The following is a 23,594-nucleotide window of genomic DNA, read 5'->3' on the forward strand; positions in this document are numbered from 1 at the left end:
ATGCATCCTCCTCCACTACTGACTCCAGCCCTGTCACTAGCATCACCCATCCAACCAAAGGCAGGGATACCTCAGACCAGTCATGGGATCTACAAGCTAAAATGCAACCACTGTGCTGTATTCTACGTGGGCATGACAACCGACAAGCTGTGGCCAAGAAACGGCTGGACCACCCAGTTACTCAGCACACTGCCCAACACAATGCTCTTCATTTCAGTGACTGCTCCACAGTGGACCCACAAATGTGGCCAAGAAACAGCTGGACCGCCCTGTTGCTGAGGATGCTGCCCAACAAGATGTTCTTCATTTGAATGACTGCTTCACAGCCTATGCCATCTCGATCCTTCCCACCAACACCAGCTTTTCCGAATTGCACAGGTGGGAACTCTCCCTGCAATATGACCTACATTCCCATAACCATCCCAGCCTCAACTTTCATTAGTCACAGTCCTTACCCAGTTATACCCTTCCCTGTTCCCATTCCAGCACTATACAGCCCTCTCTGCAAACTCACCCAGTTTTACTGCTTCTAGCTGCCCTACTCTCCTCCGACCTCATCCCTGACTGCACCCACAACCAGCACTTTACTGTCCCCCACCCCTACCCTGCTACTACTATCCCTCACTGCTTCCACCTCCCCCTTCTGGCCTTGACAGTCATGTGTGTGTAAGCTGTGTATATGGTTATAATAGAGGGAAACATTCCACGTAGGAAATATATATCTAAAAACAATGATGATGTGACTTACCAAATGAAAGTGCTGGCAGGTCGACAGACACACAAACATACACACAAAATTCAAGCTTTTGCAACAAACTGTTGCCTCATCAGGAAAGAGGGAAGGAGAGGGAAAAGACGAAAGGATGTGGGTTTTAAGGGAGAGGGTAAGGAGTCATTCCAATCCCGGGAGCGGAAAGACTTACCTTAGGGGGAAAAAAGGACGGGTATACACTCGCACACACACACATATCCATCCACACATATACAGACACAAGCAGACATGGGGTGACTTCGGACACTTTATTTAACTGCCTCAGATAAATATACCTACACATACACTTTCTGGTTCTGGGATATTTTATTTGTTACACATATACCCTACCACTTCCATAACAACCAATTTAATCTAACAATATATATGAAAGTTACAATCAAAATAATGGCAAAACCATCTGAAATCACCCTGTAAGACGGTACCAACAAATATGAAGTACAGAGGCTATACAAGCTTTAAGAATGCGCTTACAATGGCTCACTATCTACCATCACGGCTTAACACAGAAAGAAAGCCAGTTTTACCAACCTTCGTTTTTTTTTCTAAAATTGCTTATCTTCATTATTTGCAGCTTGAAATGATACCTTCACCTGTTTTATAATGAAGATAAATACTACAAAATTACCTTTGATGGTTATATGGACTGAAGCATTTAAGGTGACTGCTCTGAGGTCTTTCTCTCACAGCATAATGGTTAGAGTGCTGAAGTGGTAATCTGAAGGTGCAGAATTCAAAACTACTTGTTTCCATTTTTTTATCATTTGTATGAATTCACTAGAATGAAAAAAACAGCAAAATTCTGGCCAATGTTTACCCAAATTATGAAATTGAGTACGAGAGAAATGAAATAGATGGCCTTACTGCATATTGACTTTGCTACAATTCAAATATTTTTTCTTCAAGTGGCTAAAGTTTCTGTGAGATCTGATGTGCCTGATTTCCTGTAACTGTTGGATCTTCTTTGCCTTGAAAATGGTACTGAGAATTTTTCTTGGCTCAGATTTTTTGTCACCATGCAGTGTTTTAACTGGGAGTTAAGTAGAGTCAATTAGGTGGAGACTGGTACCAATGTATGTTTCTGGTTCTGTGGGAGTAATCTGCAGCTTAACTTAATGTAACAAGGTTGCTACAGATCTGATAGTAGTATATGTGTGGTACTGCTTTTATCCTTGGCTCGCAGACCAAGGCGAGGCTGGGGATCATTGCTAAAGCTATTTCAGTAATACTCAAGTGTTGGGAATTGATCTGCATCTGCTGATAAATTTTTCCCACAGTGGGCACAATTGCCCCATGCAGTGAGCCTGCATACCTTATTGCACTAGCACTGCGTTTATGCTCGTCACCACATGCTGCAAAGGTAAGAGACCATCTATGATGCTTGTTAGGTGTTCTTTCATCATTTGGGGAAAAATAAAGATAGCAATGAACTTCCTTTGGTGCCTAAATTTTTAATCTATTCACTTCTCATATCATCTAAAACTGCTGGTTTATCATTCTTTCACCTTCTTAATGACTATATCATCAAGTTCTTGCATGGCAATTCCAACTTTGGGGCTGCTAGTCTTGATATCTATTTGTCATTCCATTATGTTAGACCCACAATTTTTTCATTTAAGCAAGACCTGATGAGCAATAGTATGAGGAGATAGGTTGATTTCCCAGGACCTATACTGAAGACATTAGTCTACCTTTACAATATTCTCCATGCATTTCAACTGGTTTAAGACATGCTGAACACGATACAGGTTCAAACGAAACGATTTTGTTTATCTGTTGTTTACCATTTCAGCAACATCTCTCTGAACAGAGGGCTTAGCTGAAACACAGAACAGTCTATGCACATCATTAGACTATGCCCGGAAACATAATTTACAGTCCACCCATATGCTGCGGGTCTATTGTCTGAAACTGCTGCTTATCTTTACCACAGGAAGTTCTCAATCTACTACAGCCAAAACTGCATTGTCTACTTACTGAACAATTTTTTAAGTGGCATTCAGTATTTAATAAAAATTACGAATTCACAAATTTTTTTGGGAATAATGTTGGCTAAAGCAGAAAAATGCTGGTATTAACAAGTGCGTAATCAGGAATTTCATAAGCTTTTCACCTTCAGCTGTAAAATGTAGTAATAAAGATAATGAGAAGGCTTACAATGCAGACAGTTCCTTAAAATATCCTTGCTGACTTTTGGTCTGACAATTTAAAAAAAATTGTAAAAATACATGAATATAGAAGTCCTCCAGTGAGCTTTGAACCCACAGCAAAAACAGGCATTGCTTCAGACAGTGATCACATTACCACTACACTGGGGAGCCAATGCTGTGGTCCATTGTCTGTCATTTTCATAGTTTAGCTAACAAAGATATTCTGTGACATAAAAAAAGAAAGTGGTTTTATTTTCTCGGTGGAATAACCTTTCTGGACTCAAAACCATAAATCTGACAACCCAATGTCACACCTTACATGAAAATCACTCAGATTATTTAATGCAACTGACAAGAAAAAAATCAAGTGAATTTAGCAGGATAAATCTATGGCATTCCTGGAAGTAACTTGATGGTCATAAAATAGCCAAATATATTATTCAATGTTGCCAATTTTACTAGTCACAGGAATAATATTTTTATACACCCAATGGTTTTCCTGTGGAGGCTCAGCAGTGCAGAATGTAGCTCCGAAATATAAACAGTATTAGCCAATTACTTCTACTCTCATTTTTGTAACTAGGCTTAGGGGCTAGAGTGCAGATACTAATAAGACTCAGTGCACTGATGGGAAGCTGAAAATCCTAAATTAATAGCTGTCACAGTTATTACTGTTTTTCTTTCTTAAGCATACCGCAAAGTGAAAAGCTCATTCATCAGGTGTGATTCCTTTTTTGGAGTGTTGCTGGTTAAGTTTAACACATTTTTGATCTTTATAGACTTAAAGAAGATATTCCTTGAGAACACTGTCATTGGCACAACCCCAAAATGGAGGGACACAAATGAAAAGACAAAAACAGAGCACTGATTGCAAAAGGCAAACATCCACAAAGAAATTAAATAAGCTACAAGTAACATAAAGCCTCAAATCATTAAGTGAACTATTCAAAGAAACAATGCACAATTTTTGCAATTACCAGAAAAGTGTGCTGCAAAGGCATACAGAAATTAAAGCAGGGCATATAATACGGAACACAGTACCCTGTCAGCACAGTCTTTAACATGTAATTCAAAAGTAAAGCTGTCATTCAGTCTACAATAATCAGAAGAATGCAAATTAACTTCTACCCATGTAATTACAAAACAATCATTGCTGACACCATGTTCATAAAAGTAAAAGTGTTCTTGTGAATAAACTGTTCAATTTGCAGCATGCTTATGAGAAAAAAAGAGAGAGAAATACCAATAAGGGGTTTATCTCGTCGAGTGTGTGGCATATTGCAAAGTAATGCCTCACAGTCAGTGCTGTTTTTTCTTTAGCTATTACCTAATGGTTTGATGTTAACTTCTCTACTAGGTCATCACAATTCTAACATGGGAATCATCGAGGCACAATTGTTAGAGCAGATAGCTACGTTATGTGGAAGTTTGCAAAATTAGGTACCACTCATTGTTTGATCTAAACCCTGGTAGCATTCCAAAACAGTCAAAGTCTATCGACTACTGTACTGGGAAGGCAATTAATGCATAACCAGAATGACCAATAGACGTGAAAACTAGTGACCTCCCAGGTGACATCAGGATGGGCAAATCATAAAATAAAGGAGAAATACACATTGCTTAACCCCAACTAGCATCCTACAATGTCATCAGAAATTTCAGCAAAATAAAAACCAAAGTCAAATAAAATAAAATGGTTTTTTCCCAATTTAATGAGCCTCATAATAGCCATTAACTCCCATAGCTAGTTATTTGTTCTCTACAAGGCTGCCTTCGCTTTGTCACACCATTGTCTACTGTCTCCATACAGGAACAAGATCCATGCATGTTAACTAAGCACTGCTGTAGCTACAGTTTGCTTGGCATTTTGGCACATTTTTGGGAGGACGCAGGAGATTGTAATAGAGGGTAAGAGAGAGACGAATTCAAAATAACAAAAAATAGTTTTAAAAGGTACCTCACAATTTATTACTTTTTAAGTATGTAGGGAAAGGTTAACTGAAAGACAAATGAATGAAGTCTACAACTTTGCTTCCACTGCTTTTTCTCTAAGTTTGAGGCTTTACTGTGAAAAACTTACAAAACATTTACAATTTAAAGTACTGGTCATTCCGTAGCTTCAAAAACCTTCTCTCATTCACCATCGTGATGGTCTTTGTCATCATAAGTACCATTCTTGAAGTGCCGAAAGCATTATCTGCAGATTCTTTCACTAACAGGTGCTTCACCATATATCTTACCACTGGACTTATATTATGAGCTTCAGCTGCAGATTTCTTCACATTAAAACAGAAAATTAAAACTTCCCACAAATGATGAGAACTGGGCTCATAAGCTGACAAAATCAACTGAGAATAACTTCATGACGCAATCACAAATCAATTAATATTTGAATGGCATTATGTTACTGTATGATGCTTTCAACCTAACACGTGTACCACCACTTGCTGCTACTGTCATCTACTGCAAAACAGTAGAAGAAAAGTTGAGGACCGAATAATATTAAAAAAAAAATATTTTAAACAAATTTGTTTCAGTTAAAAAGATAACTTAAAGGCAAACTAACTCATGTTTAATCATGTCAGGTTTGGCACTTCTGTATCACCGAGTGATCTGCCACCGGCTCTCACTGACAGAAAATTGATCGAAAGAATAAGTAAAGAAAATAAAATGTTTTCAGTGCTCTATCTTGTCTAGAATCCCCCATTATTTCTGACTTTAACCATATGCGGTTTCACGAGGACTCTATGAGGAGTCAAATATAACTGCCAGAAGAGACAGCATCCTCACAGGCTTCAAGAACGCAATTTCAAAGGGTATCAGATGTATCTCGTTGGTTTTGTGGCCACTTATCTGACAGTTTTCATGCTACCTCATCTCAAATGTTCTCCACTGGATTTATATCAGCAGCCTCTGGCAGCCAGTCGATGATGCTGAAGCCCTTGTTGGACAGCTGCTGCTGAACAAATGCAGAACTACGCTCACGGGAATGAGCTTTCCTCCATTCCAGATGCTGTGTGTGTACGTGGAAAGGGAGGGGGGCTGTGTTCTGTCCTCATAATAGACACACAAATTGCCAAAGTGGCATGAAATAATATGGCTTGCACCCAACAGCCAAACATCCCAAACGGGATCTCTCGGCCAATAACATCATACAAAAATTTTATTTTTTCCTACAGTGTTTAGCATTCACACTGAAAGAAGCATCACATTCTTCATTACACGGGTGTACTACCCACTATCAAGAGTTCCATCATTCTTCACGATGTCTTGTCCCTCCCAGACTTTAAATCACTCTTGGACCATTGGAAAACCTTCTCATCAGCTTTTGATGCTGCATTGAGGAGCAGATCCACAAATACCAGCTGGTATAAAATATTTTTCTCTCCGAGTTCCTGTTACACAGAAGGTCTTTGTGTGTGCAGTGCATTTTCCCTCAGCCTTTGTCTAAGTCTGTCACTGTAGTTGAGGAAGCTGGTCTCTCACCGTAACTCCTTCATATTTAGGAAGAGGAACAGTCGGCTCTTATGCACAGGATCTCTGTCCTGGTGTGTTTCCAGTCTCTTCCTGCCTGAGGAAGGACTCTGTTGGCGCTGTCTGTTCCAAAATAATTCCTCCAATAACTCTTTACAATGGTATGTGCCACACCATATCTTCTCCCAGCATCTCTAGCTGAAAACCCACTATATTCAGCCAGAGCGATGAATCTGTCATGAAATGAATGCTCTCAGTGAGTAACTACGAATGACTGCCAGCGACATGATTTCTGGTTTTAGCTCTGCCCTTAAGCCAAGCTTGTGGAGGCCAAGTGGGTCAAGGCACTAAGACATTTTTTCAAATCCCACCTGTGAAATTGATGATTTTGTCTTGAGTTTGTGCTCATCCATGTGTGTCCCAGAATAAAAACTTGTAAGCTAGTTCTTAAGAAACTTGCTTGAATTTTTAACAAATCATTTACAGCTGCACTGTACAGTTTCTAAATGCTAGTTATCAGGGTCTACAGCAAGCATGTGTCTGAGGTCAGTTTCTTTAAGATTTATATGTCTAAATAAGGATAAAAGGTCTGCTTGGCCTACCTCCTGTTGTATATAGAACTAAGGCAGTAAGACGGAGATCACTGGTTCGAATATAAAAGGCACAGCGATTTTCGTACAGTGTTGGCATTGTCTCTTCCTGTACCAATACTCAGGGAGTAATAACGATAACAATAAAACACAAAAAAATGGTTCAAATGGCTCTGAGAACTATGGGACTTAACATATATGGTCATCAGTCCCCTAGAACTTAGAACTACTTAAACCTAACTAACCTAAGGACATCACACAACACCCAGTCATCACGAGGCAGAGAAAATCCCTGACCCGCCAGGAATCGAACCGGGGAACCCGGGCGCGGGAAGTGAGAACGCTACCACACGATCACGAGCTGTGGACAATAAAACACAGTGCATGGTTGTTTAGCCTAATTGCTGAATGCCAATTTTGTGAATATGAACCACTGTAACACTTATGTGCACAATGTTGAATTCCCAAACAAAAGGAAAAAGAATCACACATACTGGAAATATCTGCAGCACACATGTATATAATGTAGGTCAGGCTGTTGTTGGTTTGTCCTGAACACCATGCATTTATTAGGTCTGGAGCTCAAGCCTAGGCATACACCCTTATCATTCTGAGGTTACAACCATCCCACAGGTGGGTATTTAATCCAGAGTTCCCAACATATAAGAAACCTCCACTTCCATAGTCATTCTTGAGGTGAAAATGCGTAGCTTTTGACAATATGTGTTACTGCCACTTAATTGCTGTTGTGTGGATCCAGGATACCTAAAAATTAATAAGTGTGCTAATTATGTGACATGCACAGATGGTATACTGCAGTTGCTTGCTGAATCATGTGTGGCTGCAGCCAGGCTCACGCTGGAGGACAGGCTGTGTCATCAAAGAAAACTGCTTTAACACCTTCAACATTATCAGCATGACAAAAGATTGATTGATTAGTTAATTGAGATGGGTATGGGACCAAACGGGGGGGTCATCAGTCCCGCGATTCCAATGTGAGTTACAGAAGAACGAGGATCTGCTAAAAGTGGACAGATCCTGTCAGGGAAGTCAAATTATGAAATAATGAACATTAAACATACACAGTAAAAGCATAAAAGGTGAGACCAAATCTACAAAGTGGAAAAAAAGGGGGGGGGGGGGCGGTCATGGGGCCATAGACCAAGAAAACTGCAAATGAAGTCCCAACCACAACCAACCTGCCCCTGCTCCATGGAGGATACTGAGGACTAGGTCAACCATCCATGGATCATATGCTAATATTAAATTTAAGGAAGACCATACTTAACACGAAGGGCCGAAAGAAGGGGACATTCCACCAATATGTGAGATATCGTCAGTCTGGCTCCACAACCACGTTGTCGGGGTGGGTCGTTACGTAGGAGGAAACAATGGGTGAGCCGGTTATGACCAAAGTGTAAACAGCATAAAACAGTGAACTCCCTCCGAGAGGAGCAGAAAGAAGAGCGTCAAACTGCAGTAGACTCCTTGTTTGTGCAGAGTTTATTACTATGAGCAGTAGTGCTCCAGATGGCATTCCACTGTCGTGCAAAGAGAGATTTGATGTAGATCTGCATATCCACAGCTGGAATCATGAAAGTAAATGGGCGGTAAGCATCTGCTTCTCTACCCAAACGGTCAGACAATTCATTCCCTGGGACGCCCACATGACTTGGGACATAGAGAAAGACGACTGAACAGGTGGCATGCTGAACGGCAGAGAGAAGATCATGGATAGCAGAGAACAAAGGGTGCAAAGGGTCACAAGAGTAGCATCAGTCAATAGCCTGCAGGCTGCTCATGTAGTCTGAACAAATTAAAACACTGTGGAGGGAGGCTTGAGAAACAAAAAGAAAGGTCCTGTGAATGACTAGAAGCTCTGCTGTGAATACACTACATGATCCTGGCAATAAATGGTGCTCAAAGCCAGTAGGAGATATGAATGCATATCCCACCTTATCAATAGTCTTAGAACCATCAGTGTAAAAGATGGTGGCACCCTGGAACTCTTCAAGGATGGCCCATACAAGACACCGGTAAACCATAGGAGCAACAGAGACCTCAGGATCCTCGAATAGATCTGCCCTAATCTGTGGTTTAGGCACCATCCAAGGCTGGGTGGGGGGAGGGGGGTTATAGGAGGAAAGACACTGGATGCAGTCCAGTGAGTGGAGATGGAGATCCCGACAGAGGTAAGTGAGGCGCATGCCAACCGGCAATCCCACCTGTGGGTGGGTGTTAGGAAGGAGACATCCCTCACCGGCGAAGAGCACAGGGTACACAGGATGGTCAGGAAATTAGTGAATGGTGATTGCGTAAGAAACAAGGAGTTGGTTCCATCGGATGTGTAGAGGGGGAATACCCACTTCTGCGAGGAGACTATCAACAGGACTAGAGCGAAAGGCACCAATAGCCAGACGCACCCCACAATGATGGACAGAGTCAAGGAGTTTAAAAGAGGAAGGAGCTGCTGAGCCATAAACCTGACTACCATAATCTGGTCTGGACAAGACCAGACCACAGTAAAGATGGAGAAGAGTGGAACGGTCTGCACCCCAAAATGTGTGGGCCAGAAGGCACAGAGCATTAAGCTTCCGCATACATGTAGTCTTTAGGTGGTGAACGTGGTGAAGGCCCAAGAAACGGGACTGTGCTACAACATCAAGGAGTTGGTTGCCTAATTAAAGTTCTGGATTGGATTGTACTGTGGGCCGATGACAAAAATGCATAACCCACATTTTGGAGGGAGAAAACTGAAAGCCATGAGCAGTGGCCCTTGCAGAGGCCCATCAGGTGGCACCTCGGAGCTGGCGCTCAACAGACACTACCGAGTGGGAGCTGCACCAGACACAAAAATCGTCAACAAACAACACCGGGGTAACCAGAGGCCCAACAGAGGTCGCAAGCCCATTGATGGAAGTGGGTGACACTTAGCACAGAACCCTGTAGAATACCATTCTCCTGAATCTGGGAGGCACTGAGTGAAGTGCCAACTCGAACCTGGAAGAGTTGGTAAGATAAAAACTCACGGATAAAAATTGGAAGAGGACCACTGAAGCCCCAGTCATGGAGGGTAACAAAAATATGATGGCACCAAGCCATGTCATACGCCTTACGTAGGTCAAAGAAGACCACAAAAAGGTGATGGCGGCTGATGGCTGATTCCAATCACAGTAAATGGTCAGTTGGAGATCGCCCTGCCCAGAAGCCACACCAATATAGGGACAAAATGCCCCGAGATTCGAGTACCCCACATAATCTAAAGTTGACCATCTTTTCGACCACTTTACAAAGTACATTCGTAAGGCTAACGGGGCTGTAGCTGTCGAGAGACATTGGGTTTTTCCCGGGCTTAACGACAGGAATAACTATACTGTCTCGCCATTATGATGGAAAAGCACCCGTGAGCCAAATGTAGTTGAAGACCCTGAGCACTGTTGCCTCTGGGGAATGTCCAAGTTTTGGGTCATCTGGTCATGGATGGAATCCAGCCCTGGGGCTGTGTCTCATGAAGAGCTAAGAGCCCGCACCAATTCCCATTCAGCGAAATAATGCTATAGGGCTCAACACGGTGCTGGATGAAACAGAGGGGAGGTCTGTTCAACTCTGTGTTTCTGCCGGAGAAAGGTAGTAGAGTAGGAAGAGGATGATGATGCCATCACAAAGTGTGTCACGAGATGTTCTGCAAGAAACGATGGATCAGTGCACAGAGCACCTTGGAGGTTCAGACCCTGGACAGTTGACTGTTGCTGGTGGCCCAGAATGCCAGGGAGCTTTGACCAAACTTGCGATGAAGAGGCATACATTACTAGGGAGGAAACATAGCACTTACAGCATTCCTTTTTACTCCGCTAAATAAGGTAATGAGCCTTAGCAAGGTGACACTTAATAGTGAGGAGGGTGATATGTGACAGGTGTCACTTAAATTGCTGAAGCACCCATCAGTGGTCCTGGTCAGCGACTGTAACGTCCTCAGTCCACCACAGTACCAGATGATGATGAGAGGGACCTGTGGATAGGGGGGCAGCAGAGCCAGCAGCAATGAAGAAGAGTGGCAGAGATGCCTTGCACGACTACATCAATGGAAACTTCCAATACCAGTTATTGAGTTATGGTCTTTTTGATTGTTGAGGATTTTGTCTCCTTGTTTTTTGCATTAATATTTGTTCTGGTATGTCTTCATTATTAGGAAAGCTGTATACTTAGTTTGTTTCCACTCCAAACTCTCTGACCGATGGGCATAGCAGTCTGGTCCCTTCAATCCCACAATTCTCTCTAATTCCCGCAGTTGTCCTGTCAGTTTGATGTTACTTCTGCAAATAAATATTTTTCATATTATCCTTGTCTGTAATGAGTGGTCTTCACCATATTGTGTAAGTTTCGTGGTGTCCACCATCTTGATGACATCAAGCATCAAGGCCATCAGGTGGTACCACACTCTTCAGTTCAGCCAATGGTTAACAAGCACATAAAAAACATCGCTCAAAGTTTAACGGCAATCTTTGATTTCAGTCATACTCATGTTCATGTTGATAGTTCAACTATATAATGAATGATTTACCTTCATTCCACCCAAGGCTTGCCAATATTATTAGGTTGGTGCGTAAGTTCATAGTGTTTTTGCTTTGCATGTTGGTATTCCAGTTGCTATGAGCTTATTTATCAACTGTCACTTTTATTTGTAGTTCACTGTTGATGTTTGAGTTTATATATTGTCATTTTGTCATCTGGGATGTGAGTAGAGCGACAGATGCTACAAAATGAAGAGCCAAGTGGAGAAACCAGAATATTTTCGACATATTCTTCTGTTTGAGTTCAACAGTGGGGTGACAGCAGTGGAAGCAGCCAGAAATGTTTTTGCCTTGTATTGGGATAATGCCAGTGGACAGAGCATGGCAAGAAAGTGGTTTTCTCATTTTAAGGTGGGTCGTTCTGACATCAGTTACTCTCCACATTCACAAAGACCTTCGCGGTTTGATGACGATCATTTAAACGCACTGATCCACAATGATCCGCATCACCGTACCCGAGAACTGGCAAATGTAATGAATTGCAATCATTCCAATATTGTGCAAATTTTCATGCAATCACTCTAAACCAAAATCACAAAAAACAGCAGCTGGCCATATGTAAATCTCTGCTTGCTCGTCATCAATTGGCTCATGGGCAACACTGGCCATTCCTATCCTGTATCATTGCTGGTGACAAGAAATGGTGTCTTTATGCTAGCATGAGGAAAAAGGAATGGTTGAGCCCCAACAAATCAGCAACTTCCCGCACTCATCCACAATGGAAATGGGAATGAGCTTATGGCATCGTTGGCTGGGAAGCCCCACTCGGGGAAGTTCAGCCAGCAAGTGCAAGTCTTATTTCATTTGACGCCACATTGGGCGACTTGCGCGCCGGTCATAAGGATGAAATGATGATGAGGACGACACAACACCCAGTCCACGAGCAGACAAAATCTCCAACCTGGCCGCTTGCATGGGAGGCAAGCACATTACCACCCTGCTAAGCAGGCGGACACACATCCACAAAAGATGATATCATGCATCTGGTGGAACAGCGATCGTGTGGTGTACTACGAATTGCCTCCCCGAGGTTTAACTATCACTGCTGACATTTACTGTAATCAGCTGAGACGTCTTGCAGATGGAATCGAAGAACAATGACCAGGAAGGCTGCACTAAGTGGTGCTACTCCACAATGATGCCCTCTCACACTCTGCTAGATTGATAAAAAACACTATACGGGAGCTGGGTTGGGAAGTCATTCCGCACCCAACTTATTCACCTGATTTTTAGGCCTCAGACTTTCTCTTTTTCTGCTCTTTGTCTAAAAACCTTCAAGCAACTTCCTTTCCAGATGAAAATCTGCTCCTAACACGGCTCGACAAGTTCTTCACCTCAAAACCACGTGATTTCTGCAGTAATGGAATTGAAAAGTTACCCCAATATTGGCAGACTGTTGTAAATAGTGAAGGAGAATATATTATTGACGACTGAAGTCTCTATTATGTGTTACCTGTTGTGTTTATTAAACTTTACAACAAACTTATCCACCAACGTAATATATTAAATACATAAATGGTACACACACATGGAGCTGCTATTTACTGACTTCCCTGTCTCTCAAATTCTGTAGCTTCGGATAGTGGTCACATTGATTATTTCTCGGCCTAATAACAATATACTTTTTGTAACAAGTAGCATGACCTTAGTTGTATCAGTTTTCTAAACCAGGTATTTGGTAAGTTGTGACTTGCAATGTAATCATCAATCTTTCAAAATTTAGGAAGTTCTAACATAACCTTAACCTTTGATTTGGATGATACAGACTGCCACAAGGTGCATGAGCAAGTAACACACTTCGACAAATGAGGGAATTGCTGTTGACTTTACAGGACTGTAGCTGCCAGCATGATGCACAACAATCTAGTGAATTTCATGAAGACAGTGGTATTTTGTTTTAGCAAATACTGTTTATCACTTGAGTATGCTCAAGTCTTCTACTCGTCTGAGTATATTATTCTTTATAATTTCTTTTGTTTCCTTATACTACATACTGTCACTTGTCACATTTTAATTACTTCCCAATAATATATTTTATATCACAAATGAGCTGGATTGCAGCAAAACTGAAACCTGACTTAACTCGAATAAATTCCATGAGGGTGAATGGTTTACTAATGTACATGTACACAGTGCAATTAACTAGAGATATCAGTGTTTCATAATGAGCAAAGAATAGTCACAAAAAGCATAAAACCACAGTAATACAACAAACTAACACATAATTAAGTTACCACACACACAGTTTTATGGTAATGCGCATCAGTTTCATGCCCACACACACTATTTTAGTTTCTCGATCGGTCTAAAAATAACAAAACTGAGATTTGTTTGTCAGAAATGTTGTCTTACCTCATCAAGTAAAGCTCCAGGGACAGTATCAATGCCAAGACCTTGCCACCCAGTTTTGTTGTAAGTAAGATGAACTTTGACAGGACTTACTAGGGACTTCTTTGGTGAATTAATCTCCATTTCTACAGAAGGTACTTCAGAAGTGATTCCATGAACACAATTGCATGGAATAGTCTTAGACTTAACTGGGCTTTTAAGATTGGTGGTATCAGCACTGTCACATTTGCCTTTAAATTTAATGCTACCTTTAAACTGAAGACTTTTCTGAACAAAAATTTCTGTTTTATCAGTTCTTGCAGAGCTATCACTGTCTTCATCACAGCTCAGGCCCACTGTATTTGATTTCAGACTATTGGAACTGTCGCAAGCTGAAATTTCTTTTTCGGTATCCACCGATGCAGCTTCCACTGACTGACTATCTTCCAGATTACCTGAAAACTGATTGTTCTTACCACCACTCAAGTTTCTTAAGATGTTACTAGGCTTTTTAACTTTGAATGGGTTTTTGGAAAGTTGTTCAACAGGCGAAGAAACTTTGAGAATTGAAACAGATTTGGACGATTCATCAGAACCCGAAAAAACATCTGTTCTGCTAGTTGTTAGGGCATTATGGTGTATAAATCGTTCTGAGGGCACTTTAGTAGAGCTATTTCCTTCAGAATGCTTGGATGAGATACTTTTTGTATGATTTGTTTTGTTAAAATCTGCTACTGATTCACTAGTATCCACATTGCCGTTATCATCAACATCAGCTTCAAAATATGTTGACTGTGATGAAGAAGAAACTGATACTTCTTTCCTCCCATCTGAAGCAGTATTTACACAGGCAGCTTGATAAGTTGTTTTCTTAATACAGCCTCCTTCATCTCCCTCATCCGAAAATAAATCTAAAGAACTCTCAGTACTGGTCTCTGATATTATCCTCTTATTGTCCAACAACTGACTTCTGCCCACATCGCACAAATCATCTTTCGATGGGTGACGATTGTAGTCAATGACAGTTGCTCGAATTTCTGCCAATAATTTGTGGGAGAAGTCTTTAAAGTGAAAAATGCTTGTTTCATTACACTCCTTTCCTTGGGGACATTCTGAAAAAGAGTAAAACAAAGGGATGGTATCAACAGGTTGATACATTAGGACTTGACTAACTGAAAACAAGCAAACAAAAAAGTTTAAAGTTAATATAGTGACTGAAATTTCACAATATCGATATCCATTTCTGCCATTAAGTATTTTGGAACAACAAACAAGTATGAAATGGATATTCACATTAAGCAAACGAACAATTGGCAATCATTCATCTGTTCAATATGAACAAAATAAATCCAAAACTCTGAAATTTATTTTATTATTAGGTAGTACATTCAGAAAGCTTGGGTCCAAGCAAAAAGGACACCACCCGAGGATTTAGACAAAACTAAAGAGTCTTAAAAATGGCGTGCCTTCAATTTCTTCTGTAATGGTGGAAATGTACACATAGAATACGTCCATAGGACGATGTAGCAAATCATCACTAGAAAAAAGGGACCACTGTGATGCAGGAAAATGAAAATTGTTCATGGAAGTACGGAGGTGGTATAATTCAGGAGACCATCAAGAAAAGAGCAAAGTGTGTAAGGGATCCAATGCTCCTAAACAATGAAACCAAAGTGTGAATGGAGAGAGGTAAGAAACGTGTGTGTGTGTGTGTGTGTGTGTGTGTGTGTGGTGGTGGTGGTGGTGAGGTTTGGGGGGAGAAGGGAATAAGAAGAGGGACTACAAGGAGTTTTATCCTATCGTTCATCTCACACACACTGCTTACTTCCCTCTGGCCCCCAAACCTTTTCCATTTTAGTACATTTTCTAGTATAAGGAGCCTGACCCACGCACATATCTCAAAAATATCTTTCTACCCTGGTCCTCAACAACTCTTCCAATTTATCTCCATGATCAATTTAACACTACTCCTGCTGTGATGAGACTGAGCATTCTCTTACACCGTTTTCCATCTCTCTTTGCCTGCTGTCTCTCTTTCACCTTAGCACCTTCGCTGCTGCTCTTACCTCCCCCCCCCCCCCCCCCCCCTCTTCCACATTCAACTCAGCCAAGAATACCACTCATTCTATTCAGTCAGTTGCAAATGTATTTTTATTACATTTTACTGGTAACCGTAAAGCGTATTTAAAATATATTTGCATCTTACGACTTAATTTTATTCCGAAATCAAAACTGGTAAAGCATAATAAAAACATATTTGCAACTGATGACTGAATTTTATTCTGAAAAATCTAGTAAACATGGGCTCTAAAATGCATATATTAAGAGATATTTCACATGAGTGAAGATAAACAAGTGCTCATACCTCTTAAGATATGCACTTTAGAGCCAATAGTTACTGGGCAGTTTTCCCTTGTTTTGGTCCATACTATCACCTCTCAAAATACAGAAAGGAAAGCTAACAGCAGAAGAGATTTGTTTCAAAACATCAGAGATCTCTCTTCAGGTATGCATTTTGGAGCCCATGTTTCCTCAAATTTATTGCTTTCAATGATCGTTCCTGTTATCTCCATGAATATTGACCATTCCTCCTAGGACACTGTGTTGCGGAAGGGAGGAGAGGGGTGTATTGGAGGTAGAGGATATGGAGATGTAGAGCTTCTTACTATTAAGAACAACACATATTTTGAACACTGAGCTATGATGTTAAGCTTCTTTTTTCTGTGCTTTATCAGCTACTTAACATCTTCATTACATGGTTTTGTAACTGTTTCTACTCTCTTCATTACTTGCATTACTCCCACATTTCAGCCATTACTACTTTTGGACATAATCCACTGTGGGCAAAGTGCATTCTACGTTTAATAAATTTTGCTTGATAAGTGAATAAATCACATGGGAAATGCAGAGGTGTTTTGTTATCTAGTACAAAAAACTCTGGCATGTATTTTCTAGTATACTGTTTACATATACCATACATCAGAACAATCAGAGGTGTTTTTGAGGTTTTAAAACTGTCAGTACACACACAACAGCCCACTGAATGATTATAATGATGGAATATAAAAGAAGAAAGGTTTACAAAAAATATAGTCTCTTTGGAGTATGGTTGGATACATTAATGAAATAACTAGTTCCACATCTAACATGTGTCATATGTGTACTACATGAACAATGTATAACAAACTTGTTATGTTGTTACAGAACCTTGTTCCAATCTTCACACTGGGTATCATCTAATACAAAAAGTGACACAGGAAACTTGTGATCAACGGTGTAGCCAACATGGCAACTATCACATGATGTCAAAGGCGATTTTTTCAAATGGGTGAAGTTAGAGCTCAGTTTGTCACCACAACCAGGTCTTTTCAGTTTTACACTTGTTGGCTTGGCCAACTCACAATCAAGCTCCACCTTCCAACCTAACCTACACCTCACACTAAACCAAGATTCAATCTGCCATCACAACCAGTTTTTTTTTCTTTCTTTTTTTTCCCCCCACGTTCATTGGCTTTCGCAAGTAACAACAAAACTGCAAGTGCACACACCAAATTGTGATGTCGCAGACCCATTAACATTATGTCCATAGTCAAAGCCGGTGACTGCATTTATCAAGACATTGCTCTCAGATTCAGGGCGATGGAGGATTAACGCCATGTCAATTATGGTCATCTTGATTTAGTTTTCCTAAATCAGTTCAGGCAAATGGTAGGATAGTTCCTTCCACAAGGCCATGGCAACCACAAACATATTCCTAATAGAAGGTAACTTGATGTGTCATAAGCTTTTCAGTTATCTGCCATAGCATTTCAGAAATGGGTCATTCCATGTCAAGTCACCCAGGCCTTGACACCAACCATGTCAGATTTTGATGAAACTTGGTACAATTACTTCTTTTATCATCCTGAAAGCACTTGTAAAATTTTTTTGCTCTATCTCTTATAGTTTTTTTTTAATAAATTTTTAAAGTTTTTAGATTTGGCGTTGTTTCAGCAGTCGGAAATCGTAACTTAAACGTGTCCTCACAACTAAAAAAATTTGTATATTAAAGAATACTCAAGATATCAGTATGAAATTTTGGAATAAGTTTGTGTATTATATCTAAATGTTAAAAAAATTACCATAAAGATATATTAAAACCTTCCAAATGAATAAAAATTTACATGTTTTTTTTAGCTAACGGATGTTTAGTTTTACAAAAACTGCAATATCTAGAGTCTCAGACCTGATAGAAAGCTCAAATTTGTTTTAAAATACTCTTAATTGTATAGGCTATTAGATAAAAGAAAAATTATGTTGACTTTTTAACCTGTTTAATAGTTATCTAATTTTTAATATAATATTAATTATATTTTAAAAATAAAAAGTACAAAGTGACTTAGACACCGAAAATAAGTTTTTGTCTTCTTCGAGTAACAATGTACGCTTGGATTTTGTTTTGTTACTCCTGTGATTTGAAGTAAAAAATTATTACAGTGTTAAATAGTGCTTGGATAGTATTTTATTAAGTTTATTCGAACTTTCAGTAAGTACTGTTACTTAGTTTACAGAGATTCTTTTCCAATATCCTATAAAAGTAACCAGAACAGTAATCAGACCAAAAGTGAAATCAGTATGTCAGATATTCAAACCTGTAGCGTAGGGTTATTTAAAAAATCTGACTGTTTCCAAACAACCTACACACCTTCAAAACAGTTACAGCCGGTATCTGAATGGAGCGAGGAAGAAAAAGATTTGATCCACTTACAATCTGGAATTAATCTGTGTGAATTTAAGAATATATGTTCATAACACAGCTACTAATTTTTAAACGTTTTTGAAAAGTATCAAACAACATGTGTAGACCCACTAAAAAAACACAAAAAGCCCATCAAAAAATCATTGAGAAGTGTAGGCTTGGATCTTTCTAAACAATTACTGACAAAAAATATTAGCATAAAACCTGGACAAAAGTTTTGCTCAACATGCCGTAACTTTTGTCAGGAAAAATAAAGAGTTGAAGTCAATGAAAGTGAAACAGATGATGAAGTCATGGTTGAATTAGAATCACAGGAATCCAGAAATGAATCCCTCGTACAAACAAACATTGCTCTTGATAATTTAGGTTTAACACTGATAGATCTTCATGGTTTGTCAGAACAAAGTAAAGGGTCTTATTTTAAAAGGAAGGTTAGCAGTATTGAAAAGACTGCAAAAAAGGCGGTTTCAAAAGCATTAAAATATGATGCACCAAGTTCTGATGATGACAAAGAAGATACAAGTGTGGTTGAGAAAGCAAAGGATTTTGATGTGATGATTTCTCTTATGAAAGAGAAGATTTCATCTGTTGGGAGGTCTAGAAAAATCCAGATTCTCACCTTGGCTCCAGATTCTTGGAGTCAAAATAAAGTGATGAAGGAATTTAATGTAAGTGAGTACATGGTGCGACAAGCTAGAAAGCTAAAATCCGAAAAGGGTATTTTGGAAACTCCTGGTCCAAAAAAAGGTAAAACTCTTTCTGAAAATACAGTAAGACTTGTAACAGATTTTTATGAAAAGGATGAAAGTTCCAGAGTGCTACCTGGAACAAAAGACAAAGTAAGTGTTCAAAAAAATGTGTACATGCAAAAAAGACTCATTTTGTGTAACTTGAGAGAACTCTATTATTCTTTCTAATGGGAGAATCCCGAGGTAGAAGTAGGATTTTCAAAATTTTGTTTCTTGAGACCTAAATGGTGTATCCTTGCTGGTGCTGCAGGCACACACACTGTATGTGTATGCAGTATCCACCAAAATGTTAAACTATTACTGGATGCTGTGAAAATTGAAGAATCTTATAAAGACCTAATTAAGATGCTTGTGTGCAACACGGAAAACCAAAACTGCATGCTACGTCATTGCAACAGCTGTACTGCAAATACTGCACTAACTGAGTACTTATCTGAAAAACTAAGTGAAGATTATGATTTAGAAGAAGAAATTGTAATCAGTCAGTGGGTTAACACAGACAGGGCAGAAATGATCAAACAGTCGTATCAGTGTTGAAGACTACATTTCTTTATTGGTTAGGTCATTGGAAAAGCTCACCACACACTCGTTTATAGCAAAATCCCAATCAGCAGCCTTTAAAAGATTGAAAGAAGACCCATCACCCAAAACAGCAATTATTGTGATGGGTTTCAGTGAAAATTATTCCTTCGTTATACAAAATGAGATCCAAAGTTACCACTGGAATAGAGGTGGTTGTACTCTACACCCAGTTGGAGTTTTTCTAGGAAATGAGGAAAACAATGTTTTTGTTTCCAACCAATGTTTTATTAGTGATGACCAAGAACGTGATACTGGTTTTGTTAACTTTGTACAAAGAGAAATTACAAAGTGGCTGTCATCACATCATACTGACATTGACTCAGTTCACTACTTTACAGATGGTTGTGCTGGGCAGTACAAAAATAGAAACAGTTTTAAAAATTTGACTGAACACTTGAGAGACTTTAATTTGAAGGCTCAACACTCTTTTTTTGCAACAAGTCATGGGAAGTCAATTTGTTATGGCCTAGGAGGAACTATTAAAAGAATTTTAAGGAAAGCTAGTCTACAGCTTTCAGACAAAGAACAAATAATGACAGTAATCGATGTGTGTTCATTTTCACTTTATTGACAAAAAAGAAGCTGATTTGCTACGGTTAAAACTAGAAAACCGTTTTTCAGCAACCCGAACCATTCCTGGAACAACAAGTTTTCATAACTTCAAACCACTTCCAACAACCAACCTTGAAATTAGAAGGACTACAGATAGTGTAAAACCCTCCTTACTCTTTTCTTTCCATTCATCTTCTGATTGGGTTCGTGTTGAACCATCCATAAATAGCTATGTGGCTGTAAATTATGATGGTAACTGGTACTTTGGACTGGTAAAAACAATATTCAATGATGAAGAAGATGCAGAAATTCTATTTCTACATCCTTCAGGACCAGCTGCATCATTTTATTGGCCTGAAAGAGAAGATTCTTGCATAGTGCCTTTGGAGCACATAGTCTGTGTAGTAGACGCACCTCACTCAAGCGGCACTGGAAGAATGTATTACTTCAATAAAGACTGTATCAAAAGAACTGAAAGCTCTTGGATGAAGTGGAAAAACAAGTTGAATCAGCATTAATGTTTATTAAAAAGACAAAATTACTCAAAAACTTCAATGTTTCAAGCAATCAGTTGGGTTATACACATGTGTCGTAAGTACACAATCTTTGTACATAATTCTAATGTAATCTACTATAATTAATAAACATGTTAAAAAGCCATCATTATTTTTGTTTTATCAAGTAGCCTATATGTTTAAGAGTAAATTAAAACAAATTTGAGCACTCTATCAGGTCTAAGACTCTAAATATTGCAATTCTTATAAAACAAAACATCCGTTAAAAAAAAGAAAAGAAAAAAATACATATATATATTTTTCTCATAGAAAATATATTTTAACAGTACCATTTTTATCTTCAAATATGTATAATAAACTTGCTGCAAAAATTCATGATGTTATCTAGAAGAGTTTTAAAGATAAGCAATTTTAAAGTTTTGAACACAAATTAAATTTACCATTTCGGAAGGTTCGGAAAACACAAAACATAAAAAATTTATAAAAAAAAACCTATAAGAGATAGAGCAAAAAAAATTTTGCAGGTGTTGTCAGGATAGTATTAGAACCATTTGAGCCAAATTTCATGAAAATGTAAGGAGGTGGGTGTAAAATTTATTTTTTATTGGGTGATTTGATGTGGAATGACCCAGATCTGAAATATATGACGTAACTATACAAGAATTATTATTGTAAATGATAATTCAAAACATCTGTTTCTGTGAAACGTGTATGATTAGCGACAATTTGGGGCAGAAAAAAATCATTCTGGAACAACAATTTTCCGTTTTACTTTGAGACTGTATACGTAGTAATGTTAAATGATTGATATATTCTTCTTTACATTTTCAAACCCAAGGATTCTGCAAGATTTGTAAGATAAATTATCTTGAACAGTGAAAACACTGATTGCCACTCTTATAATAAATAAGTTTCTCGATCTTATTACATTTAGAGGGCAATTGTAAAACTTACCTCTGAGATCATCCCAAACCACTGAGCATGCACTAACATGAACTTCTGGCAAAATATTTAGTGACGACAAAGGCATCTGGCACAGCGGACAAAACTGCTGCTCGTCATCCGGTGTCTGTCTCTTTTGTGCACGGTTCTTTTTACACCCCTTCTGCAAGTTTTTGTCTAGTTCCTTAGCAATATCGGAAAATTTCGCATCTGCAGTGTCATGAGTGCTTTTCGAAGCTTTCAGTCGCCTGCGAACTTTCTGCTGTGAAAAAGAAAGCTTAGTTCTTGTTACATCCTTACGAATTGGGCTCGATTGCAACTGAGACGCCCTCGCAAATGAAACAAAGTCTTCAGATAAATCGTCACTCATTGATGTAAATAGAATCTTCATTTGGGAAGCCAAAAATTAGGAAACGATTTCGTTGCATAAGTATATACACCCCACAACATAAATATTGTCAATACCACACTACTTGCACAACCCGCTTCGGCGCTTCATGTTTTGTTTTGAAGATTTGAACACAGAAAATGTGATGGGCGATACATTGCAATTAATCGATTAATCGTTATTAATCTCATAATCGATTATGGACAGACCAAATCATACTGAATTGAATTGAATTGAACGTATGAATTGAATTGAATTGAATGAAATCTTATTGTAGTTCAGCTATTACAGCAATTGACAAAGTCAAGTTACATATATACAAGCTATAAAAGTTACACAGCATATAGACATGGGTTGAAGATCACTATGTCACTATTGGTTTTCCATAAAATACTATATTTAAAATGAAATAATATGAAAACATTGCATCACAAATTACTCAGTTAAAGAAATTATGCTGCACTCTCCAACCCGGTGCCACTATGATATTTTACAATCATAAAATTCCTGAAGTGAGTAGAAAGGATTTGCAGCTAACCAACTGTATGATTTGTCTGTAAATAAATCAAATGGAGCTTCTTCCCATTCTAGTGGCAGTTTGTTAAACATATTCATACCCACCACTTCGTAGCTGTTCATTGACTTGGATAATATGTAGTAAATCTGTAGTAAATCTGGTTGATTTAAAGGCGGGAGAAGGGACCAAACTACGAGGCCATCGGTCCCTGTAGTAAGGTATGTCAAGATGGCTACTATTTCTGGTTCCATAAGAGCGTACATCTCTTCTACACTAGTGTTCTTATAAGTTGCTCTTTATATGCAGTAGGGCAGTGTAAATATACATGTTTATAACAGTTAATATTTTTAAGTTGATAAACAGTGGTTTGCAGTGGGCCAATTTATCACTGTATGTGATAATTCGAATTCCTTTCTTCTTAAGTACCAAAATGTCCTGAATGTGTGAGCTATTGTCCCAAATTAAAAGCCCATGAGATACAATGCTTTGAAAAAAAGTAGAGTAGGCCGATCTTACATAGGCCGCAGGTACATGGTTTTTTAAATTCTTTAACAAATACACTACTCTAGACAGCCTTGCATTTATGTATTTAATATGTGGCTCCCAAGTCAATTTACTATGTACAACAATACCTAAGAACTTAACACCATCCAAGAAGTCTGGCAGATCTCTTAAACTAAATACAATCTTTTGAGTTTTACTCTCATTAAGCAGGAACCCATTAGC

At 38.9% G+C, this 23,594-nt stretch overlaps 1 protein-coding gene across 1 annotated transcript in view; it reads right to left on the bottom strand.

Annotated features, from left to right (window-relative positions):
• Positions 1-22,470, bottom strand: part of LOC126473950 (DNA cross-link repair 1A protein-like) — a 62,912-nt gene extending 40,442 nt beyond the window's left edge. The window contains exons 1-2 of the mRNA XM_050101312.1: positions 21,976-22,470; positions 13,910-14,997 (exon numbers count right to left, since the gene is read on the bottom strand). Of these exons, the coding sequence (XP_049957269.1) occupies positions 13,910-14,997; positions 21,976-22,354 (1,467 nt within the window). The 5' untranslated portion in view covers positions 22,355-22,470. The remainder of the gene's footprint in view (positions 1-13,909; positions 14,998-21,975) is intronic.
• Positions 22,471-23,594: the final 1,124 nt, after the last annotated feature.

Source organism: Schistocerca serialis, chromosome 4 (assembly GCF_023864345.2).
Source record: "Schistocerca serialis cubense isolate TAMUIC-IGC-003099 chromosome 4, iqSchSeri2.2, whole genome shotgun sequence".
NCBI classification, from domain to species: Eukaryota; Metazoa; Arthropoda; class Insecta; order Orthoptera; family Acrididae; genus Schistocerca; species Schistocerca serialis.